This window comes from Mandrillus leucophaeus, unplaced genomic scaffold, assembly GCF_000951045.1.
Source record: "Mandrillus leucophaeus isolate KB7577 unplaced genomic scaffold, Mleu.le_1.0 Scaffold241, whole genome shotgun sequence".
In the NCBI taxonomy this organism is placed as follows: domain Eukaryota; kingdom Metazoa; phylum Chordata; class Mammalia; order Primates; family Cercopithecidae; genus Mandrillus; species Mandrillus leucophaeus.
Window position 1 is genome coordinate 849,671 of NW_012102488.1, and position 26,960 is coordinate 876,630.

Here is a 26,960-nt window from a genome sequence, read left to right on the forward strand (position 1 = left end):
CAGAGTCTCGCTCTTTTGCCCGGGCTGGAGTGAAGTGGCGGGATCTCAGTTCACTGCAACCTCCGCTCCCCGGGTTCAAGCGATTCTCCTGCCTCAGCCCCCCAAGTAGCTGAGACTACAGGCGCACATGACCACACCCAGATACTTTTTGTATTTTTAGTAGAGATGGGTTTTTGCCATGTTGGCCAGGCTGGTCTCGAACTCCTGACTTCAGGTGATCCACCCGTCTCGGCCTCTCAAAGTGCTAGGATTACAGGTGTGAGCCACTGCGCCCAGCCATCTTGCCTTTTATAAGAAAGGGTCAGTTTTGTTGGATATGAAGTTCTTGGCACATACATTTTGAGAGTGTATTAAAAATGTTACTCAATTTTCTTGTAAGATAAAGCATTGCTATTAAAAAATCTGATATTACATTAATTTTCTTTCCCTTACAAATCATGCATGAGGTTGGTGCAAAAGTAATTGTAACAGAAAAAACCGCAATTACTTTTGCACCAACCTAATACTATTTTTGCTCTTTTGCTATGTAATTTTAAAAATTTAAGTACAAATTATACACAATTAACATTCACCCTTTTCTTAAAGAGTTTGAACAAATGCATTCAGTTGTGAAACCACCACAATAAAGATATAGTAGATCAATCATCTCCTTAAATTACCCTTGCTGTCTTCTTTCTAGTCAACTCCTCTCTCAACTCGTTTTCTATTCCTGTAGTTTTGCCTTTTTTAGAATGTGATATACATGGAATCGTGCCACATGTAGCCATTAAGTCTGGCTTTTTTCACTTAGCACAACACATTTGAGATTCATCTATGTTGTTGCATGCATCAGTAGTCTGTCCCTCTTTTTAAAATTTTACATTTATTTTATTGTGGTAAAAACACTTAACATGAGATCTACCCACAGCATATTTTTAAGTGTATAATACAATATTGTTAACTTTAGGCACAGTGTTGTAAAATATATCTCTAGCATTTATTCATCTTTCATTACGGAAACGTTATGCCTGTTGATTAGCAACTCCCTATTTTCCCCTCTCCCCTGCTCCTGGCAACCATAGTCCTGCTCTCTGCTTCTGTGCATTTAAATATTTTAGATACCTCATATAAACAAAGTCATGGAGTATTTGTCCTTGTGTGACTGGCTTTTTTCACTCAACATAATGTCTTCATGGTTCAACCATTATGTCACATATTACAGGATTTCCTTCTCCCTTAAGGCTAAGTAATATTGCATTGTATGTGTATACATTTTCTTTGTCTACTCATCTCAGTGTCAGTGGACATTCAGGTTGCTTCCCCCTCCTCACAACTGTAAACAGTGCTGTAATAAATACAGAAGTGGTAGTATCTCTTTGAGATTGTGATTTTAATTTTTTTGGATAAATACCCAAAAGTGGAAATGCTGGGTCATAAAGTAGTTCTATTTTTAGTTTTTTTGAGGAAACTCCATACCGTTTTCTATAGTGGCTGTACCATTTTGGATTCCAACCAAGAGTGTACAAGGGTTCCAATTTCTCCAAATTTTTGTCAACACTTGTGTTTTGTTAATGACCATCCTAATGGGTGTGGGGTGCTATTTCATTGTGGTTTTGAATCGCATTCCTCTGACAGAGACATTTAGCATCTTTTCATATACCTGTTGGCCATTTGTATGTCTTCTTTGGAGAAATATCTATTTAAGTCATTTGTTCATTTTTTAATTAAGTTAATATTTTTGTTACTGACTTGTAAGAATTTCTTACATATTTTGAACTTAACCTCTTCTCTGATATGGTTTGCAAATATTTTCCCATTCTGTAGACTGCCTTTTCATTCTATCGACTGTTTCCTTTGATGTGCCAAAACTTTTTAGTTTAATGTGTTCCCATTTGTTTGTTTTTGCTTTTGTGGTTTGTGTTTGCTGTAATATCTATGAATTCATTGTCAAGATCAATATTATAAGGGTTTTCCCCTAAGTCTTCTTTCATTCATTTTAGAATTTCAGGTCTTATGTTTGAGTCTTCAATCCAATTTCAGTTGATTCTTGTGTTATAAGATAAGGGTCTAATTTCATTCTTTTGCGTGTGAATATCCAGTTTTCTCAACACCATTTGTTGAAGACTATCCTTTCTGTGTTGTGTATTCTTGACAATCTTACCAAAGATCAGCTGACTCCATCTGACTTGGTCTGTTAATGATGTCTCTCCCTTTAAACCCCATTAAGGACTGGAAGAGGCAGAGACAGCCCTAGAGCCCAGGCTTTGGTGGTCATTAAGATGTTAAATCTTGTGCTGAAAATTTCTGGTGATTTAATGAATAAAGAATAATTTCTAGCTAAAAAAAAAACAAAAAAAAATCAGTTGACTATATATACACAGATTTTTGGACTCTCTGTTCTGTTCCATTGCTCTATATGCCTATCTTTATGCCAGTACAATACTGTTTCAATTACTTTAGCTTTATATATTTTAAAATCAGGAACTGTTATGACTCCAGCTTTGTTTTTCATTCTCAAGGTTGCTGTTACATTTATTTCTGAATAGTATGTCACTGCATAGATGTACCACAGTTTGTTTATTCATTCACCAGTTGAAAAATATTTAGATCTTTTCCAGTTTTGGGTGATTATGCATAAAACATCCATAAACATTCATTTATATTTATAAATGATATAAATACATACATAAAAATATATGTGAGAACATGTTTTATTCCTTTGAGGTTTAACTACCCAGGCGTGGGATTGCTGGATCATACACTAAGTATATGTTTATCTTTTTGAGATAGTTACATACTGTTTCCAAAGTGGCTGTATCACTTTGCATTCCCACAAGTAGTATATGTAGTTCCAACTTCTCTGTGTATGCTCTCCAGCACTTGGTATTACTGGTTTTTTTTTTTTTTTGAGACAATCTCATTTGGTTGCTCAGGCTGGAGTGCAGTGGTGTGACCTCAACTCACTGCAACCCCCGCCTCCTGGGTTCAAGCAATTCTCGTGCCTCAGCCACCTGAGTAGGTGGGATTACAGGCGTTTGCCACCATGCCCGGCTAATTTTTGTATTTTTAGTAGAGACGGGGTTTCACTATGTTGGCCAGGCTGGTCTCGAACTGTTGGTCTCAAGTTACCTGCCTGTCTTGGCCTCCCAAAGTGCTGGGATTACAGGTGTTAGCCACTGTGCTTGGCTTGTTTTGTTTTTTAAACAATTCTAATTAATTGACATGTTGAAGTACCTCAGTGTAGTGTTAGTGTGTATTTCCTAATGATGTTGAGAATCTCTTCATGTGCTTACCTGGCATCTTTGTATCTCATTTGGTGAAGTGTCTATTGAAATCTTTTGCACATTTATTAACTGTTTTATTCTGTAATGTATCTACAGCAGCAACATAAAAATATACCCTGACTGATGGAATTAATGAATATAATACTATCTTCCTTTCCCCAAAGAAGTAAAGAAATCACACTTCTCAGCTTAGAAAACATGTGGAAGGCTTATGATCTTTAAAATTTTAAAACGAGCAAAACAAGATCTCATTTACAAGCGCAAATGATAATATTAGGCATATGTCCTAGTTCATCTCTACAGAAAGTAGAATTACTAGTAAATACATATTATTAAAACAATGAATTTTAAATTATAAAACAACATGGAGTCCTTATAAACAGAAAAAAATTGCTATTTAATTATGTTTATAAATTTATTTATTGTGGCAAGGGTGAAATTTTTTCCAATGGAGTCTGATTTTAGTTATGCTCATTGGGTCTCTTGTACCAAACATATTTTAAATGTAGAGTACTAATCAGAATAAAATATATTAAACAGAAATAGAGAAAAATAGTATTTGACATGAAAAATGTATTTGTAAGAAGTCCTACATGTGGACTTGCATATATGGAAATATTTTTAATATTATTGTTTCAGTGATAAAACTAGAGGATATTAAATTAGTGCAAATAGACAAATAAGTCTTGGTTAATAAGAAAATATCCTCTCAGCAAGAAACTTGGGAACAGATAATAAGAAAATGTCCTCTCAGCAAAAAACCTGGGGACAGAAAATCTTAAAATGTAGAGAAAGAGTTAAAATCTCTTTAAAGAGATTATTCAGTTTTGACATTTTCGTGACCACAGAGAAGTTAGACTTGTAACACAATCTGAGAGTGGTGTTTTGTTGTTGTTGCAGAAGACAATGGGATGGATATTTAGATCAGAGCATGAGTTGTGGACGAAGGGGGAAAATTTCTCCTAGTGGCACTGGGATGACTAGTGTAAACCTACACTACCTACACTGCCTTCTCTGTCTTGTGGCTCATTCTTTGTGAGGCCAGAACACTTAGAGTGGGTGGGGATCATGGGGAGAACCACCATGCTGCAATAGCAAACCAGCTCCAGAGAGGGGTCTTTAAGGGGTGTTAACAATACTTCCTGACAATGGATCTTCACTGTGGGGATATAAATTATATGCATCCTAAACATGAGTTTGCCTCAAGTCAATATAATAATCACAAATGATTATTTCCCTGCACTTCATATCATAAAATATAACATTTTAATAACAACAAAATTAATGTTAAAATTAAACTATTTTCCTAATGATAATGTTGCTTCAGAGTAAGGAGTATGAAATCTTCAACTAGATGTGTTATTTCAAGGGTTTTTACTTAATTGGTGAATGTGGTACAAATAGAATAGGCAATTTAATTATTCCACAGAGAATTCTAACTTTAGAAAGGAAATCATACATATTTTAAATATCAACCTAATTAGACTTTCTGTATTTCCTCAAATTAGCCTCTGACTGAGAAAGTGTTATGTTTCAAAGATTACAATAATACAGTTAAAAAAAGTAGGGTGAGCATCAAATTAGTTCATTAATTTTAAACTCTAGTGCTAGAGCATTATTTTCACTGTTAACATGAATTTGTTAATAACAAGACGACTATGACAAGTAAGTCTGTAGATATATTGTTAAGTAAGATCTGGCTATATAATTTTAAATTCACAATTAAACATGTTGCCTCTGGAGAAGACCCCAGGTGGTTTGCAGTGTTAAATAGCAGATTAAAGTTGACACGACTAATTTCTTTACTCTAATCTTATTAGTGGTACAACAGCTGTCAACTGTAACCATCTCTATAAAGCCTTTTGAGACATAAACAAAATGCCTCAATATGTCAAATGGAGAATAGTGTTTATCAATCACTATTGCTAATTAGCTTGCAAAATAATTTTTGCTTTTATTGTCTATTGGGGATAATTATTCACTTTTAGTAAACTTTTATCTAAAAATAGATATTTAAAATTAATTAAAATCATCCTGACTAGAAAAAAGTAACTGTTTATTAACAATAGATTATAGTATAAATTTCACCCCAACTGGCAAATACTATTTTATTAGTGCTTACTAGGGGTCTATGATGTGGTAGACACAGGAAGTGATACATAGGTTCCAATTCCATGTCTTCAACTGTTACTTACAAGAAGTAAATTAACTATGATAAGTTCACTCGGTATTTGCTGGCTGATTTGGGCATTAAAGAGTGTTTATATACACAGAAATGTTGTATCTCATTTTTAGACTTCATTGCTGGATCTTATGTGAACATTTTGTCTCACACATACAAACAGCTATGTGTGGTTTTTGGTTCACCTTTCTCTTCTGTTAGGTCAGTTCCTCTTTGGTCCCTAGTCTGCTAGGTGGGAAAAAGGATTCCACAGATAATTTCCTATACCCACACCAATCAACCAGTACAAAAACACCCAAGTCAAAAATCCAAAACCAATCAACTAAACAGTATCTCAATCCTCCAGCAACTCACAGGAATAACAGTATTTTTATATCAATGAAATTATATTTTACTTTTATTAAAATAGTGAAAGTTTCATGTTCACAAATCAGAAAGAAAAGTACAGCTATCATCACCCTGCAAACACTAACTTTGTAAGAGATCCAACCAAGAACGCTCATTGATGCAAACTTCGAACCAAATAGTACTTTTTGCTTACCCTTAAATAATTTGTTTTGTTGTGTAGTACAGAATATCTTATTGATTGGTCTCTTCTTAGCTATGATGTAAACTTTTTGAAGACAAAACTTATCACAGAAGAAATTCAACAAATACTGGCAGACTGATAATATTTCTCTCTGATGATAGCATGCAGGCAATAAGGTACAGAACGAAGACCAGAATAGGATGCTCAAACATAGCTCAGCTACACTGATGATGGAGGGTAAATCATTCAGTCTTTAAAACCTTTGGTTTCTTCATTTATATAGTGTGATAATGTTGTAAACTGCCAAATACTCTGTTAAATAGATGTAATATACCTGACAGCTCTACATGGAAATCAAATGCCTTACCATAGACAGGTTACATTAAAAAAAATCTCAACACTGTGGCTTTTATCAGAAAATATGAACCCAACACCTATCAGTGCAATTTTTTCTTAATACGTTCACTCTCTAGAAGTAGCATTGACACTGGTAAAACAACAACCCAATCTGGAATGAAGTTTTGCATTTCTCATTGGTGAGGGAGAGGGGAATAAGAGATGATGCAGACCAGGCACAGTGGCTTACGCCTGTAACCCCAGCACTTTGGGAGGATGAGGCAGGTGGATGACCTGAGGTCAGGAGTTCGAAACCAGCCTGGCCAACATGGGGAGACCCTATCTCTACTAAAAATACAAAAATTAGCCGGGCATGATGGCATGTGCCTGTAATCCCAGCTCCTCAGGAGGCTGAGGCAGGAGAATGGCTTGAACCCAGGAGGCGGAGGTTGCAGTGAGCCAAGATTGTGCCATTGTACTCCACCCTGGGCAATGGAGCAAGTCTCAGTCTCCAAAAAAAAAAAAAAAAAAAAAAAAGACGATGCAATGCTCTGAAAATATGCATCTGGTACTTGACTATGTCATTCTTTGGGGTAGATAAATAATATGGAGATACTTCTTGGTTTTCCAGAGAGGAACAAAACTGCAACTCCAAAATAGCTTTGAAATGATATAAACCGATGATTTTCTTCAGTCTGTTAAGCACTGTAAAATGACTTAACTAAGAAAAGATCATTTATATTTTTCAAATGCTGTGTTTTTTCCTCTTAGTAGTTGAAACTGCACTGTTAAATGTAAATAATAAAGGCATAATATAGTAAAGCTTTTTCTTGTAGCTGTAGGATTAAAGTTGTGAGCTGTATTATGCTGCCAGGATTTGAGAGGGAGAAAGAGAAAGAAAGCAAAAGAAAGAGAGAAAGACATACATACATACACACACACACACACAAACAGAGAGAGAAAGAGAGAGAGAGAGAGAGAGAGAGAGATGAAAGCTGAAGGGGGAAAGGGAGAGAGGGAAGGAAAAAAAGAGGTCTATGTGGGTATGCTCTTATAATCTCATGCCTTCTGAACACCCTAACCTCACTTTCTTAATAGGCAACTGGCTTCTAATTTCAGGAAAATCATTGGTGAAATGATTAAGTTTCTCATTAACAACCTTTTTTTTTAAATTTATTAAAAAGCTGGACTATAGCCCATTATGATCAAGTCTGAGAGAGTAGGGTCTGAAGAAATACACTTTTCCATTGTTTGTAAATATAAGACAATGCTCTTGGGTTTCAAAGTAAGTGCTCATTATAAAGTTAATGATGAGATAACCAGTCTGGGACACTAAGTTTCCCCTACAAAGTAACATTTGAGAGTTATAAAGAATATGAGCAGTACTGTTATTTGTTCTTACAGAACTTGTATTTTTCTTAAAGAACTATATATAATATATTTTATTTTCTTTGATTCTGAAGATAAGCTCTTCACTGCAGGTATGTTCCTTTTAAATGTGTTTACCTTAGGACCTAGGGATAGTAAGTTTAATGAACGTCATTTTCTATATAGATCATCCAAAGTGAGGTCAACAGAAAAAAGGAAAGTTCAGTCAGTCCCAACTTGTAGTAACAGCATTTAACATTCATAAAGAATGTACCCTAGAGAGCTTGTAGAGTATACTTTCTCTCTTCACTCCTACTTTAAACGGTGGGCATTCATTCATTCTTTCTTGACGTGAAGAATTTTGAAAAACAACTATGAGGTCACAAGGAAGGCTCTATAGTAAAGTCAAATATTTTCAAGCCAATCTAGTGTTAAAATAATCTTTAATATTTGTATTTGAAAGTATCAGGTTCATTTGGTTGGAAGGAACAAAAATTTACTCAAAATATTTTAAGTAAAAAGAGCCATTTATTGTAAGGCTATTGGGAACTTTCACATGAGTCCAGGAGAAAATGAACAACCATACCTCAAGAGAGCTGGAACAATGCTAGCTCTGTGGACTAGACTGCTTTCATTTCCAGCCCCCTTCTGTCCCATGAAGCAGTTTTGGTCTCCTCTCTTTTTCCCAAAACGGCCTTCCTTAGTCCTGCAAAACTTGGAACGCACATAGTCCTATAATGGCCATCCCAGAAGTGAATCTACATGATTATTTAAATTCAAATACCCAGGAAAAAAAATGACTCAAAGTTCTGCAACTTCCCAACTGCAAATTCCTGAGAAAGAAACTTGACTGGGCCAGTTCAACTTTTTGTATTGGATTATAAATCCTATCTTGCTGGCTGGTCAGTAGATTGGTTGCTCTTGAGTCAGATGTCCTCTCTTTAGAATTTAGTCAGCTATGGCCATTGAGGGAAGCACCACATGGATGGCATAAAATATAGCTGACAAGGCATGGATGTAATGCCTAGAACAAGTAGTATTCATAAACCACTGAAAAAAAGAAGGACACAACAAATAGGAAGGGAGAAGGTGATTATGGCAGGCCAACAAGAAAGAAGAAAAGGTAACAAGAAAGGAAACTCATAGTAAAAACTGTGAGAGTCTGGATTATGTTGCAAACTGAAGACACAAAGGCAAAGACTTAATAGTAGATGAGTCCCAAAGAGAACAGCCAAGTGAGTCAAGAGACTGGATTAAGAAGTAAGCACACGAGGCCTGGCATCTCAGGAAACTAAGTTGACAGATACTGGCATATGTAACAAAACATTCCCTTAATGAAGAGTCTTCTGTTATACCACCAGGGTGGCTGTTCCACAAAGGTAACACAGTAGGCTACTACTAATAATATTTAGAGTTTAATATGTCTCATATTCCATGACTGTAAGTTCCCTGAGGACAGGGTATATTTCAAGTGGTTCCTAGGTATGGCAATCCCATTGCCATGCCCACAAGTGATCCAAAGAAGGAAAATGCTAGAAAATAGTTTCCTAGGAGTAAGGACTGGAAGTCCTAGATTATTTACCTGCTTCTGGAGCACAATGAGTTATCTCTTCTCTTTTCTACTATAAGAGGAATTGTATCAGCCTCTACATAACACAAAGAGAGGGAAACAGAAGCCTTTGGGGACAAAACCTCAATGAGTAACGGGAGAGCAATTCTGAACATTCTCTCTGCTAATGTTCTCTCTGAACATTCTTTCTGAAAAGAATAAACACTCTTTTAAAGGGGTTATCATAGCTCTGAAAGGTTGTAGTCATACCCCAATGTGACTGCTTCCAACCCTCATCTGGCAGTGAGCCACATACATGGTTGCTGGTGATTGTGAGGAATAAACAAGGTAATACGTGCAGAGCATCTAGCACAGTGCTTGGCACCAAGCACACAATAAGTTAGTTTGTATCGCTTTACCAACTCAAAGGATCAGGTAAATGCAATATTGCCAAGTAAAGTCACAAGTTTTACTTTATTTTACTTTGGAGAATACATTTGATATCTTGTTGTAAATGATCTTCCTAGTGAACAAAGCTCCATTTCATATCATTCTAAATTTTTAAAAATTACATTTGATGAGTATTGCATGGCCTGAGTAGGATGGATTTACTACAGGCAAATAAAGGCATATACTATAAAGAAATAAAAAGCAACTTTACTGATCTATTTGATATGAAAAACCAGGCATACCTTATAAAAAAAGAATTATTTTTCCTGTTAGTTTAAAATGGGGCAATCTTATACCTACTGATGTGCTCTTATTCTAAAACTGTGATAAGGCCAATGACCTTATGAATATAGTTCTAGCATACTCTTTGGCCTTTTGAGTAAGTAACAGTCACAGATACATGACCTTCAAAAACTCATGGAAGTTTAAAGACAGACTAAAAAAGTCATTGCCTAAAATCCATGTAACAGAGAAGAAGAAGAATAGGATGCTCAGACCTAGCTCAGCTAAACTGATGATGGAGGGTAAATCATTCAGTCTTTAAAACCTTTGGTTTCTTCATTTATATAGTGTGATAATGGTGCAAACATGCCAAATGCTCTGATTGTTAAATAAATGTAATATACCTGACAGCTCTACGTGGAAATCAAATGCCAAAATCAGAAGGGTCATATTTGGTGAAAATGAGATCAAATTGTAAGTCTACAGAGTCCAATATTTGAGGCAGTATGCCCTTTTAACGCATTGCTTTTATCTGTTGGAGAAAATTCATTCATATAGTCACACAATATTGACTATTGATGTCCTGTGATTTACAAATAATGTATTTACTATGTGTCATGATCCTAAGGACTTACAATCTACTTGGGAGAAGTGATAGTACAGCAGACGGAGTACTTGGCAATGCAGCACATAATAAAGTGCTAAACCGAACTATTCTCTAACCTGTTTGATATTTTTTTCAGCGATAAGATAAAGACACAAATGTTCTATAGATCAACTTTAGGGCTGACACAAAGTTAAGGAAAATTAAACTGAATAAGTGGCCACATCAGGATCTTGATAGACTGGGCTAAAACTTACCAAGATGAAGTCTGAATTTAGGGTGAAAAAAACAAATGCCCAAGTAAAATTAATAGATTACAGCTTCTTAGAAGCCAAAGTGACAAAGACTTAGGGATTTAAAGCTCAGTAATTAGGCAGTATAATATGGAGTCAAAACAATAACTACAACAAAAAACACTGAAAATAACTAAGTGCTTTCTTTGTGCAGGGACTTAAACACGTGCACTTTTAATCCTCATAACAGTTCTGTAAGGTAGGTATTAGTCTTACCATTTAGTTGAGGCTCTGTTAAAACAAGTAGTTTGGCCCAAAGTCATATAGCTAATCAGTAAAAAGCAGAGTTAAGCCTGGATCTGACTCTACAGCCTATACATTTTTCACTATACCATGCTGTCTGCTTTGCTTTGTGTTGATGAATGTACTTCTATATGAAAAACTGTCCACAGGGACTATGAAGAGATAAGCAAGACTGACAAAGAAGAAATAGGCACCTGATTAGTTCCCCAACAGAACAACCTAAAGTAGCTCACAGAGTTTACTATTTGACCCCTGGTCCTTGTGTAACTGTCAGAAATTATGAATCTTAAGTAAGTAAAAGGCAACCTGGGGAAGACTCTTTTTGGTGGCCCAAGAGGTTTGCTGGTTGCCTGTGAATTACGAACATCTACTACTGCCTGGAAAGGGCTTGGAGATGTGGAAGGCCAGTTTAGTGCCACCTTTCACTTTAATTATCATTGCTACTATGTACATATACTATAAAAAGACAACACAAAGTTTTGGTACAGCTGCTTCTAGTCACAGCAGATTCATCTTCTTATTTACATAACATGGGCCATTCTTTACGCTCAAAGAAAGTGAAAACTCCTGTTTATTTTCAAATATTAAAAAGCTATGATGAACCACTATTTTTAGTCTAGAGTTTTTAAAAGGCTAGAAGATGTCATTCATTTGTCTGTACTTGTTTTCGGCAATTTGTAGGTTTGGAAGGCTGAGGTGGGAGGATCATTTGAGGTTAGGGGTTCAAGACCATCCTGGCTAACATGGTGAAACCCTGTCTCTACTAAAAATACAAAAAAATGAGCCGGGCATGGTGGCGCGTGCTTGTAATCCCAGCTACTTGGGAATCGCTTGAACCCAGGAGGCGGAAGTTGCAGTGAGCCGAGATGGCCCCACTGCACTCTAGCCTGGGTGACAGTGAAACCCTGTCCCAAAAAAAAAAAAAAAAAAAGTTTGTAAGCAGAATAGCATTAGTCTTCCCCAAAGGAGATACAAACTGCCTTGTTTCAGGGCGATCTTTCTTGGAACTAAAAACAATTTTATTGGAGCACATTTGTTTAAATGATTGATTTTGTAATAACACATCCTGACCTAAACCCTTTCAGAGATAACTTGAAAATAATTAAAGCAGTTTTATGGCCTTTCCCTGGTTCTCATAAGAGCAAAACAACCTACTGCAGACTCAGAAAGGTTTCAAAAAGTCACACTTCCAGAAGCAGGTATAATTCTCAATTTCACGTTAAAAAAACAAAAAACAAAAGACAAAAAAAGCTTCTGGAAGCAAATATTCATTCACAGGAAGTTGCTTAGCAATAATCATAGAACAAACAAGACATGCAACTACTGAGGTACTATGTGGAGTAAAAAGAGATATGAACAGTACGGTAAGAAAAGAGGACAGGAAGCTGGTTTATCCACTAACAAACAGCTCAGGGCTTCAGGAGCAGCAACACATAAGGTTTATAGCCATAAGACTCCAGGTTTCAACAGGGTAACTGTTATGAGACAGTGGCTTAAACTTATCAAATCCTCTATTTATCACTGAGAAAAATTAAACAGGATATTCTAAACTAGCCTCCTTAGGTAAATGCCATGAAATGCCACAGGAGGCAGGAAACAGCAGTAGCTAAGGTGGCAAAAGGTTCATGGAGTTGAGGGGTGGAAACCCACTAGGGATGGAAAGATTCTGGACAGGCTGAGAACAAAGGAGTGCCCAGGGACTATGGAAAGCCCAGGGCCTGGGCAGGGATTTGTGCAGGAGAGTAGTTGGAAGGAAAATGAAAAAGAATATTTTTTGAAGTAAGCCGCTGACTCATGCCCACCAGTATGCTCTTATTCTACATTTAAATCTGAAGTGGTTACAAAATTCCCCTTGCTGTTCTTTGAGTAAACAGCATAACACTCTTATGGCTTTAATCCTTTAGCCCTGAAAACTGAAGCTGCGTTAGAAAGCAGAGTTATGGTATTGAGACTGTGCTCAGGATAAAAGAATCTTAGAGTTGATGCTGGATGCCCACAGCTCTGGGTGCTAGACTCACTCAATAAGTAGCACTTAGTTGAAAACACAAATCTATTGTGAATAGTGCCACAATAATCTATAAAAAATAAAAGACCTATAAAAAATCTATAAAAAATAAAAAAGGATGAGTTCATGTCCTTTGTAGCGACATGGATGAAGCTGGAAACCATCATTCTGAGCAAACTATCGCAAGAACAGAAAACCAAACACCGTATGTTCTCACTCATAGGTGGGAACTGAACAATGACAACACTTGGACACAGGGTGGGGAACATCACACACTGGGGCCTATTGTAGGGTTAGGGGGAGGGATAGCATTAGGAGATATACCTAATGTAAATGATGAGTTAATGGGTGCAGCACACCAACATGGCACATGTATATATATGTAAAAAACCTGCATGTTGTGCACATGTACCCTAGAACTTAAAGTATGAAAAAAAAAAAAAAGAAAAAAAGAAAACACAAATTTATTGGCCTAAAGTGAAATGAAGGAACAAACTCTTAATCCTGACCCTGTGGGTCAGCTAGTGCTGACCAGCTACGAGGCACTGGTCTGGACTCTCAAGATTCCACAGCTCCTTTGCAAAGGGAGTGTGCTAATTCTTGCTTAGGTCTTTGTAGGAACTGTGGACACCTCTTCTATTTCCTAAACAAGAGGCAGAGATAAGCACCAGAACAACATACTCTGTTACAATGACAATAGCAGCTTTTGGGAAACAGGCATTTAATCTAGGTTACCAACCAGAGAGCTTAGTGTCATGCAAGTTGAAGCCTACCAGAAAACAAAACAAAACAAAAAACGAAAAACCTCTAGGTGAATTTAAGATGAACAATATAAATTATTAACAGTTATCAAAGCACTCTCCCAAAGAATCAGTATCATTTCCTTTCTTATTTCAAATATTTATTATGTTTCATTCCTTTCCTCCTTCCTCCCTGCCAATTAACATACAGTAAGTGAAGACAACCTGCCCAGCAACACCCTATAAATGAAGTCCATTTTGATAAGAAATAGCAACGCTTCTGGGTTATAAAAACCACTATGCATGCTATAACTTGCCTTATGGGGAGCTTTCTGCTCCACAGAAAGATTTCCTGACTTAAAGAATACCTATATCATTCTTCATTAATCTTTGTGAGTAGAGGAAAGAAATCCAAATCATCTTTGTCAAAAGCTTGTACTTAGAAATATCACATGTCAGGTAGCTAGCACTGTCTTAAACCAGGCAAGACTATTTTAAAAACTCTCATTTAACATTTATGATGTAACTTTACATTATAATATACAAATATACATTATAATAAAAGCTTAACAGTTTACAAACAGCTCTCATATACATTATTTCAACTGGTCCCACAGTAGCACCACGAGGTGAATATGATTACATTTATTTTTCCAAATAAGGAAACAGATGCAATGAAATTAAGGCACTCACTCAAATTCTCTTAGCTAGTAGCCTGGCAGAGGTAAAACCAGAACCCAGCTTTGTCCTACTCCAAAGCCAATGCCATTTCTTTTTAATACAAATGCCTCTCAGAAAAAAAAAAAGATAACATACTCTTGGAATTTTTTTTTCCTGTTGTATCCAATGGACAAATGAAGCATTCACTTTTTTTCTTTTTTTTTGAGACAGGGTCTTGCTCTGTTGCCCAGACTGGAATACGGTGATGCAATCATGGTTCACAGCAGCCTTGACCTCCTGGGCTCAAGTGATCCTTCCTCTCTTAGTCTCCTGAGTAGCTGGGACTACAGGTGTGTGCCACTATGCCTGACTAAATTTGTTAATGTTTTGTAGAGACGGGGTCTCGCTACATTGCCCAGGCTATTCTCGAACTTCTGGCCTCAAGTGATCCTCCTGCCTTGACCTCCCAAAGTGCTGGGATTATAGATGTGAGCCACTGCACCCTGCCTAAATGAACTTTTATTAAAACCTCTTATTTAAACTCCGTAAATAAAAGTCTCCACAAAATACCCAGAAACTGCGCACGTTACAACCCAGGAATACAATACTTTTGAAATAACATTGCTGCTATACCCCAGGTGGCCAGGGACTTAAGAGAACAGGAAAGCAATTTACCGTTAAAGACCAACGTGCAATTCAGTTCCCAGCAATTTGGCTGGGACTCTAGGCTATGGCACTCTTCGCCTCCGACTGCTCTTCCTGTATGGTAGGAACTTGCTGAAATTTCACAGCTCAGACTTTTGTTAATGTACTTACTCACTTCTTTTTTCACATGTAACATGATGTTAGCTTACTGTAACTATTATTTATTTGTGCTCATTTTTTGGAAGCAGTTAGAATTGCTCAAGAGTTTATCAATTCTTCTTGATTTCTGATTAGAGCACATCACAGACCAAAGAGATTTCCTTTATAAGGCTTTTTAGGCTCAATTTGAGTTTTGCAAGTGATGTTGAGCACCTCTGTTTTTCTCCCTAATGGGCAGTGTAAGCTTTTGCTATTCAACCCTGAATACACATACAATTTTCTTGTCGTTCTCCATATGGAAACCATAGGGCAGAAATGACTCACAAATGAAACGTAAAAAACAGATTAAGAAACTATACTTACTTAGGAGGAATTCTTAAAACTGTGTTCACATTTGTGGCTGGGACTACTACTTGAAGGATGTGTTCAAGGGCTGTTAATCCACCAGCAGCTTGAAATGCAATCTGATCTGCCACATTCTAGACAGAAATACAAACAGAAGTTAGCCCAATTTCCCAGGCATAAAACTATAACTAAAATGATATCTGTAGTCTGAAACATGCTGATGGTTCAACTATTCTACAAATATTATTTTATAAATATTTGTTGAATGCTACTCACTGCTAATTGTTTCAGTACTAGGAAATATAGGTCAAAAGGAGTGAGCATAAAAGACATAGTTGCTCTCCTCCATGAAGCTTAAAATTTGGTAGATGGCAAGCACCGGCAACCAAAGCAAAAAGGGACAAGTGGGATCACATCAAGTTAAAAAGCTTCTGCACAGCAAAGGAAACAATCAACCAAGCAAAGAGACAACTCACAGAATGGGAGAAATGGGAGAAAATATTTACAAACTATCTATCTGACAAGGGATTAACAACCAGAATATATAAGAGCTCAAACAACTCTAAAGGAAAAAAATCTAATAATCCGATTTTTAAAATGGGCAAAAAATCTGAATAGACATTTCTCAAGAGAAGACAAACAAATGGCAAAGAGGCAAAGGAAAAGGTGCTCAACATAACTGATCATCGTAAAAATGCAAATCAAAACTACAAACATACTATATGATCTAATTTATATGAAAATCTATGATAGACAACATAGTTGTCACCCCAGTTAAAATGGCTTTTATCCAAAGACAGGTAATAACAAATGCTGGTGACGATGTGGAGGAAACGGAACTCTCATACACTGTTGGTGGGAATGTAAATTAGTACAACCACTATGGAGAACAGTTTGGAGATTTTTCAAAAAACTAAAAACAGAGCTACCATATGACCCAGCAATTCCACTGGTAGGTATATGCCCAAAAGAAAGGAAATCCATATATCTAAGAGATATCTGCTTTCCCATATTTACTACAGCACCATTCACAATATAGCCAAGAACTGGAAGCAACTCCATCAGGAGATGAGTGGATAAAGAAAATGTAGTACATATACAGAATGGAGTACTATTCAGCTATAAAAAGGAATGAGATCCTGTCATTCGCAACAACATAGATGAAAGTGGAGGTCCTTATGTTAAGTGAAATGAACCAGGCGAAGTAAGACTTCACATGTGCTCATTTATTTGTGGGAGCTAAACATTAAAACAACTGAACTCATGGAGATAGAGAATGGAAGGATAGGTACCAGAGGCTGAGAAGGGTAGTGAGGGGACCGGGTAGTGGGGAAGGAAGTGAGGGTAGTTAATGGGTACAAAACAATAGTCAGAAAGAATAAGACCTAGTACTTGATAGCACAACAGGGTGAGTATACTCAATAATAATTTAATTGTTCATTTACAAATAACTAAAAGAATACAGTTGGATTGTTTGTAACACAAAAAAATGAATGCTTTAGGTGATGGATACCCCATTTACTCTGATGTGATTATTAAGCATTGTATGCCTATATCAAAATATCTCATGTAAACCATAAATATATAAACTATGTACCCACAAAAATTAAAAATTAGAGAAAAAATGAGTGCCTAGAAGAACACTAATCAGATAGTTATAAATAAGGTGATTTTAATTATAAGTACCTTGAAAGATAAAAGGTTCTCTATGAGAATAATGGGGGAATCAACTATATAATGGGGAAAGGGTCAGGATAGGCTTCTCTGATAAAATTGAGGTTTTAAGACAAGTAAAAGAAAGGGGGAAGAAAAGAAGCACTCCAGGCAAAGAAAAAAAATTATATATAAATTTTTAGCAATACTTACTTAAAAATCACATCTTTATCACATTGTAATCTTAATTACCACCTAACAATATAGACTTCCACAAAGATTCCCTCTACTAGAATATTTGTCTTCAGCAATAAAAGATAATCTAATATCTAATCATTTTAGCTGTATCCTTTTAAAAAAAACACCATTTCAGCTATTTTAGGAGAACATTAAGTAACAATTTTAGAACTAAACCTACGATTATTTCTATGCAATTTACGATCTGTATATAATCCTTGTGGGAAATAACATTTCCAAGTTATTTGCACTTCTTTGGCATGGGAAAGAGAAAAGTAATTCTATGCTACACTGTGTGTTTTTAAGCATAGGCAGAATCAATGCAACATATATGTAAAAAATAAGATAGCAACCTATTGTGCCTTGAATTGTGCCCCCCTCAAAATCCATATGTGGAGGTCCCAACCCCCAGTATTTCAGAATGTAACTGTATTTGAAGAGAAGATCTTTAAAGTGGTAACTAAGTTAAAAGTGAGGCTGTTAGAGTAGGCTCTGGTCCAATATGACTGATGTTCTTAAAAGAGGAGAAAAAGGCACCGGGGTTACACCTGCACAGTCAAGAAGCCACATGAGGACACAGCAAAAGGTGGCCATCCACTAGCCAAGGACAGAGAAGTCCAGGAGAAACCAGACCTGTTGACACCTTGATCTTGGACTTGCAGCATCTACAACTGAGGGAAAATCAATTTATATTGTTTAACCAACCCAGTCGTTGGCACTTTGTTATGGCAACCCCAAGCAAACTAATACAACCCCTCTATTACATCACCGCCTTACATTTCTTCTAATAGTATTCCACAGCCTTGAAACTTTGAAATACTGAGGTTTTTTTGAAAAGCGAGTGGGGAGGAGATATTAGTATATATAAGCTCTGTCAAACATATTTGCCTGATTCTTCTGGTGTTCTGAGCATTAATGACATACCAATTATTGTCTCCAGTACATGTCTAGAGTTTAGCAGTGTTATCAAATGCTTATCTTAATCATTCAATTGCTCTTTGTGCACAATAAAATACATTTTGTGACTATAAGAAGTTCATTGTGACAGCTAGACAAGACTCATACATGTAAGATTAAAATTAACAATTTTGTTATTAATGGAAAAATATTTCTTTGCAAAGTTAAAACAAACAATCAAAACCTCCAAAATCCAGGTACTTAATAGTTTATTTAATACTGTAATGCTGTCGTTATTCCCTCTTTTTATGCTAGGATGTCAATATACTTAGAATAATAAGCTCTGTGTATTATCATATAATATACATAGAGAAGTGTACTAATCATAATTGTACAGCTCGATGAGTTAAAAAAAAATTCAACACACTGTGTAACAACTCCAAAATTAAAATACAAAGCTTCATAGCATGCCATAGTATCCCTTGTGCCCATCCTATTCACTATCTCTTCCTTGTGCCAAAATGTAAAGGTTATCCCAACTTTTAAACTCATGAATTCATTTTGCCTTCTTTTCATATCTATATCACACTTTATCCAACTGTGTCTAGCTTTTTTTGGTTGATTGTTTATTTCTAAATTCATCCATGTTGCTGCCTGTAGCAGTATTTCATTCATTTTCTTTGCTGTATATTATTCCTTTGTGACTCTCTATATCCACTTATTTAAATGTTTCACTGCTGATTGACATTTAGCTTGTTTCTACTTTGACACTTTGGACAACGCTCCTTTAAACATTTGTGCACATGTATTTGGCACATGTGACATTCAGCTATGTTGGGCATATCTAGGAGTAGAACTGCTGGGTCACAGAGTATGCATAGGTTCAGTTTTAGTAGCTATGGCCAAACAGTTTTCTAAAATATTTCGAACAATATTGGCGGTATAGTGTTAATTTCCGTTATTCCACATTCTCACTAAAATTGGTTTTACCGGTCTTTTTAACTTTGGTCATTGTAATGGGTGTGTACTGGCATTTTATTGAGGTTTTTATTTCCTGTTTCCTGATGACCAGGGAGATTGAACATCTTATGTTTACTGGCTGTTCGTGATTTAAAAAATTTAATTCAGGTATATTTTATAATTGGGTGAAAGGCTCAGATCTTAAATATACTGTTCAATCACACTTGACAAATGCTTATCAAGACACAACCATTTCTATCACCCTAGAAAGTTCCCTCATGCTCCTTCCATGGTCAATCCTTCCTCTCTGAAGCAACCACTGATTTGTTTCATAGTACCATAAGTTAGTGTTGTCTATCATAGATTTTCATATAAATTAGATCATATAGTATGTATAAATATTTTCTGGATTTAATTTGGTAGGGACTGGCTATCCCACCAGTAGTTTTATACCAAGCCTAAGGAACTGTGGAAACATCTCAAGTGTAGGGAAAATGGTAGAGGGTCAAGATGGGGATGTAAACACATACATACACCTCCTTTCTTATATGTAAAACAAATAAGGATTCCAGATAAAATATTTTAACACATTAAAAGTCATAACCATATTAAAAATAAATGAAACATCTCTGTGAAACAGGGATGGAGAAGCTCATAGTAATGCATAGGGCAAGGGTCCAATTTTTAGTAGATTCTCAAAAGAACATTTGCTCCTCTAGATTATCCTCTTTTCTTCAGTTTTCACACTGATCCAGCCTCCAAATTCTGGAAATTCTACTTCTGTTACAGTTCTTGCTTCTTCTATCCATGCCTACTGTTAATAACCATGTCAGAACCATGTCTAGTTAGGCTCTCATGGTATCTTGTTTAAGGTATTATAACAATCTCCTAATTAGTATCTTTGGGTCCAAGTTTACCCTAACCAGCTCATTTTCTAGAGCACTGCTTCCCAAACTCTATAAAAAAAAACCAATTTTTTGTTTTTAACATTTTTACTCCATTATAGACTGACACTTTTGTGAAATACAGATGAAATACTGAACAAATGGGAAAAAATGTACTAAGTAGAAGGCCACATTTTAAAATACTGTGAAAATGACCACACTGCCAAAGGCACTCTAAGAATTCAATGCAATTCCCATCAAAATGCTATCATCATTCTTCACAGAACTAGAAAAAACAATCCTAAAATTCATATGGAACCAAAAAAGAGCCTGCATAGCCCAAGCAAGACTAAGCAAAAAGAACAAATCTGGAGGCATCACATTACCTGATTTCAAACTATACTACAAGGCCACAGTCACCAAAAGCGCAAGGTACTGGTATAAAAATGGGCACATAGACCAATGGAACAGAACAGAGAACCCGGAAATAAACCCAAATACTTAACAGCCAACTGGTCTTCAACAAAGCAAACAAAAAACATAAAGTGGGGAAAGGACACCATATTCAACAAAAGGTGCTGGGAGAATTGGCTAGCCACATGTAGAAGAATGAAACTGGATTCTCACCTCTCACCTTATACAAAAATCAACTCAAGATGGATCAAGGACTTAAATCTAAGACCTGAAACTATAAAAATTCTAGAAGATAACATCGGAAAAACCCTTCTAGACATTGGTTTAGGCAAGGATTTCATGACCAAGAACCCAAAAGCAAATGCAATAAAAACAAAGATAAATAGCTGGAACTTAGTTAAACTAAAGAGCTTTTGCATGGCAAAAGGAACAGTCAGCAGAATAAACAGACAACTCACAGAGTGGGAGAAAATCTTCACAATCTATACATTCAACAAAGGACTAATACCCAGAAACCACAAGGAACACAAATTAGCAAGAAAAATTAGCAAACAACAACAAACAAACAAACAATCCCATCAAAACACAGGCTGAGGACATGAATAGACAATTCTCAAAAGAACATATACAAATGGCCAACAAACATATGTAAAAATGTTCAACATCACTAATGATCAGGGAAATGCAAATCAAAACCACAATGTAATACCACCTTACTCCAACAAGAATGGCTATTAAAAAAAAAAAAAAAAAAAAGATGTTGGTGTGGATGCAGTGAAAAGGGAACACTTCTACATTGCTGGTGGGAATGTAAACTAGGAAAACAGTGTGGAGATTCCTTAAAGAACTAAAAGTAGAAGTACCATTTGATCCAGCAATTCCACTACTGGGCATCTACCCAGAGAAACAGAAGTCATTATAACAAAAAGATACTTGCTCACGCATGTTTATAGCAGCACAATTCGTGATTGCAAAAATGTGGAACCAACCCAAATGCCCATCAATCAACAAGTGGATAAAGAAACTGGTACGTGTGTGCGTGTGTGTGTATATATATATGTATGTCTGTGTGTGTATATGTATGTGTGTATATATATGTGTATGTGTGTGTATATACATATATATATATATATGGAATACTACTCAGCCATTAAAAGGAATGAATTAATGGCATTTGCAGAAACCTGGATGGGATTGGAGACTATTATTTTAAGTGAAGTAACTCAGGAATGAAAAACCAAACATTATATGTTCTCACCGGTAAGTGGGAGCTAAGCTATGAGGATGCAAAGGCATAAGAATGACACGATGAACTCTGAGACTTGGGGGAAAGGGTAGGAAGAGGGTGAGGGATAAAAGACTACAAATTGGGTTCAATGTATACTGCTGGGGAGATGGGTGCACCAAAATCTCACAAATCACCCCTAAAGAACTTATTCATGTAATGAAATACCACCTGTTCCCCAAAAACCTATGGAAATAAAAATAAATAAATAAAATAGTAGATGCAAAAAGACAAAATTACTCTGTCAATTTGCAAAATTTACTCTTGATTTGTGTATATATCTCATTATGTTTCATAACAGTGGCCTGGCACTGGCTTATGGACTCCGTTTGAGTAGTCCTGCCCTGGATACACAATGAAGAAATACCCTAAAGAGTAAATGTCATTACATCACTCTTTGCTTAAAACACTCCAGGGACAACTTCTTCACAGTCTACAGAACAAGATCCATGGACCTTAGAATCATTCTTCAGAATCTGATCCCTCTCCAATAGCCTCCTTCCCTGCCAGGATCCTGCCTCTCTTGTAACTAAATTCCTTATATGACCCCTACTTTTTCATGCCTCTGTGCTTTTGCATAAACTGTTCCTTTTCAGGAAGGATGATCCTCTAGTTTTTCATCTTTGTATCTCCACTAAACTCTGAGCTTCCTGATGTCAGAGACCATGTCTGCTTCATCATCATATCCCAAAGACTTAGCATAGGGGACTGCACTCAGTAATTACTCAACAATGTTGCTGAATGAGAAGGACGGCTGACAAAGATACTCTTATTTTTTATATATATATATATATATTTCGTCCATTTGTTTTTTGAGATGGAGTCTTGCTCTGTCGCCCAGGCTGGGGTGCAGTGGTGCAATCTTGGCTCATTGCAACCTCAGCCTCCCGGGTAGCTAGGATTACAGGCACCTGACAACATGCCCGGCTAATTTTTGTGTTTTTTTTTTTAGTAGAGATGGGGATTCACCATGTTGGTCAGGCTGGTCTTGAACTCCTGACTTCAGGTGATCTACCTGCCTTGGCCTCCCAAAGTGCTGGAATTATAGGCATGAGCCACAACGTCCGGCCCCATTATACATGGTTGTAACTGCGAAAACAGAAACAGTAATTTCTCTAGTATGACTGCAGGATGAAATCCTCCATTCTTGTTATTATGTTTGCCTTACAGAATAGTTTTTCACTGGAAATGAGCTTCATGACCAAAGAATGAGATTCAGTTTTCCAAGACTGCAGGACATGTTCACCCTGAACTTTCTTAACATCTATCAAGAAAGGAACTAAACTTTCCTCTCATATTCCATTTTAGTGTAAAGCCATTAGGTACTGACATCTCTCAACTCAAAAACAGGGCATAGAGTACGTTAAGCCAAGCAGAAACACCGGCTGATCAGTGTGTCCACAGGGAAACCAAGCAGCACCACTGCTGTTCCTGCAGACCCCTCCACAATGGGAGGAAACTGGGTCAGCACTGCAGAATTGGAGGGGAAAAGGACTGAGTAAAAGCAGATCATTTTAATGTATACATCTATGCCTTAAAAAAAGCCTCCAAAAAAACCCTCAAAGCCTTTTCTGCAATGCCAACAACATGGATGCGACCTCTTGAAAAACCTGACACAAGCTCTAACAGATATTAAACAGGACCGAATAAGCCAATTTCAGGAAGATAAAGGCCATTCAGAGCCAACTTTTTACTAATGCACTACTGGAAACTGAAGTTTTAGTTTATTATTTGCAGCTTTTCAAAAAAAAAAAAAAAAGCAAAAAGTAAAATCAACTGTGAAATAAAGAAATCTCCCAAATCTCTGCCTGGAGCTAAGGAAGATTCTGGTTATGTTTACTTCTGGATTAGAGATGCAACAAGCCACCTCAGGACTCTCTTTCATGGAGCATGGCCAGATGGAAACACTGCTCAGTATCATCCTAAGTTCTTCATGCCCCACATCAAGCCCTACTCATCCATCACCTCAGCCCTACCTCACGGCCCCATTCTCTCTTATCTGCAAGCTCCTGAAGAGTGGTATCTGACTCATCTTTGCAGCCTCAGTCCTGGCACAGAGCAGGAATGGTAAACACCTGATAGATAAGTGATAGAACAAAAGAATGAACAAATGAAAGGACTTATTTCAGACAGTAAAAATTTATTTCCTGTGAGATAAGATAGGTTAACACAATATAGAGGCATGTTAAATATAACAAGGAGAAATACTGCTCACTGGATCCCATTCCCTAACAGTTTATATATAAAGATGGATGAAACAATCCTGTGATATTAGAGTTGACTTCTTCATCTCATGGGGACAGAAAGGGAAAATCAAGCTGTCTCAATGATGAACCAACCAAATATTAAAACTAAGAGAGAAAAAAACCTTCGCAAGCATGTGGCGTTAAAGACCTTATATGCAAATCCAAAAAGAAAATAATCCTCATACAAATCTAGGTGCACTTAAATAACACAGAAAGCTTCCCCATCTCTTGTTCCTCTCTTTTCATACCACACTAACTTCCTGTGCCAATCACTTGGCACTTCTTATACAGTTTTATTACATTTCTGGATGTATTACATTTCTGGATGCCTTAATGCCATAATAAGAAGACTGGATGCTCTTCAGATACACCATTTTATACTTATCCCTATCCCTCTTAGCATCCAGAAAAAGCAAGTACGCTAAAAATCCTTAACCATAATTATCTTCTCCATTCAAACTGCCACCTTTCCAACTTGTAGTGTTCAAATGCTCTCCCAATCCCTTAAGACCAAGATCAAATGCTGCTGCTTCTGTTAAGTCACTCAGATCCCCTCAACTAAAGTCAAAGCTCTCTGTATATTTTTTGTGTGTGGCCCTTACCACTTTCTACTTTATGCAAAGTTATTTGTGTCCATGTAGTAGACGGTAAAGCCTAAACTCTCCTGTGTCTGTGTTCCTACCCAGGGCCAAGCACAGGATGCACATACTGCAGGTATCAAGCAAAGTTTTTTTCAGTGACTGAAAATATCTCATTCTAGAAAGGTGAATTCCCTTTTAAACCCTTTTCCAATTCTCTGCATTCAGACATATGAAACTGGAAAAAACTTTCATAAAAAGCTTGGTAATTCTGATCTGATTGAGAAAAACATACCTTTAAAGATAAGACGTGTAGCTTCCCTTACGTACCTGGCATAATACCTTAAAAGCTCTGCCTTCCCCTGCTCTCACCCACTGTGAGACTGACAACTGACTAATAGGATTAGTGGCTCCATTCTAATAACCCCACTTAGCTAAAGGCCAGCAAAAAATGACAGTCTCAATCTGAATTACACAGCCAGGGAATCCATCCAATTATTAACTAGAGTAACTGTTATTACCTCTCCCAATCAAAGAAGAGGCAGCTGTTAATCTTTGGCGGCCTGCAAAGGCTAGTGGCCTTTGTACTTGACTTTTCTGTAGACAATAATTATGTTCTTTGTGATCAGGGAGGAAGGCCTTCAAAGCTTTTTAGACAGAGGTGGCAGATGGGGAAAACTGTTTGCGTGTTCATTAGCAGTATAGGCTAGATTTGTTCTGAGCATCTGTGGCACCTTAAGACCTGTTTAGAGAAAATACAAGTAGGTTTTGGCAAGTCCATAAATTTAGAACTCAGTAGCCTAATTTATAGAGATGAGAAGGTCCTGAAGTGAAAATTTTTATGATCGTTTTTCCCAATATGGAAAACTTTGTTAACATTTAAAAGACATCATTTCCACTTTTCTACTATCCTTGTCTGTTAATGTTAGTTTAAAAGAAGCAAGCACAATGAGATGATGCTCCTTATTCTGTGTTTCTCCCTTACAAGCTTCCTAACTGCTGGCTTCTTTATATTCCCATAATCTACATAAATATCTATGCTCAGCTTTTCAGCTATAGGCACTAACATGATAGCACTAGGTTTTGGGGTCAGGGATGTCACAAGAACAAAAACATATACTGTGGGAAGGTGATACCAAAAAGAGTAAAATTACAAGCTACAATTTGAAGGCTTAGGCAATACAGTAAGTGGGGCTGAGAGGCTAGAAAAGCTTTCTTAGTATCAGATGAACAATTCCTTTGTGATGCTAATTAGAAGTTGGACTCTTTGGAAGGCGCTCCCTGAGGGAGCTGAATTGTGCCATTTCTGACCCATTTGGACTAAGGAAGGAAAGAATAGAGTGAGTGAGAGAGGGTGGGTGCAGGAACTGAAGGACAGAAGCAGACCACAAGACCTGAGTGCTCCTTCTCTCTCTCTCTCTCTCTCTCTCTTTCTTATTATACTTTAAGTTCAGGGTACAGGTGCACAACGTGCAGGTTTGCCATATATGTATACATGTGCCATGTTGGTGTGCTGCACCCATTAATTCGTCATTTACATTAGGTAAATCTCCTAATGCTATCCCTCCCCACTCCCTCAACCCCACAACCAGCCCCAGTGTGTGATGTTCCCCTTCCTGTGTCCAAGTGTTCTCAGTGTTCAATTCCCACCTATGAGTGAGAACATGCAGTATTTGGTTTTCTGTTCTTGCAATAGTTTGCTGAGAATGATGGTTTACAGCTGAATCCATGTCTCTACAAAGGACAAGTTTTTTTATGGCTGCATAGTATTCCATGGTGTATATGTGCCATATTTTCTTAATCCAGTCTGTCACTGATGGACATTTGGGTTGGTTCCAAGTCTTTGCTATTGTGAATAGTACCTCAATAAACATACGTGTGTGTATGTCTTTATAGTAGCATGATTTATAATCCTTTAGGTATACACCCAATAATGGGATGACTGGGTCAAATGGTATTTCTAGTTCTAGATCCTTGAGGGATCACCACACTGTCTTCCACAATGGTTGAACTAGTTTACAGTCCCACCAACAGTGTAAAAGCGCTCCAATTTCTCCACATCCTTTCCAGCACCGATTGTTTCGTGACTTTTTAATGATCACCATTCTAACTGGTGTGAGATGGTATCTCATTGTGGTTTTGATTTGCATTTCTCTGATGGCCAGTTTATGATGAGCAAAAATCCTCAATAAAATACTGGCAAACTGAATCCA

At 36.8% G+C, this 26,960-nt stretch overlaps 1 protein-coding gene across 1 annotated transcript in view; it reads right to left on the minus strand.

Annotated features, from left to right (window-relative positions):
• Positions 1 to 26,960, minus strand: part of SCAPER (S-phase cyclin A-associated protein in the ER) — a 605,860-nt gene that overhangs the window by 156,894 nt on the left and 422,006 nt on the right. The window contains exon 24 of the mRNA XM_011982670.1: positions 15,612 to 15,727. Within this exon, the coding sequence (XP_011838060.1) occupies positions 15,612 to 15,727 (116 nt within the window). The remainder of the gene's footprint in view (positions 1 to 15,611; positions 15,728 to 26,960) is intronic.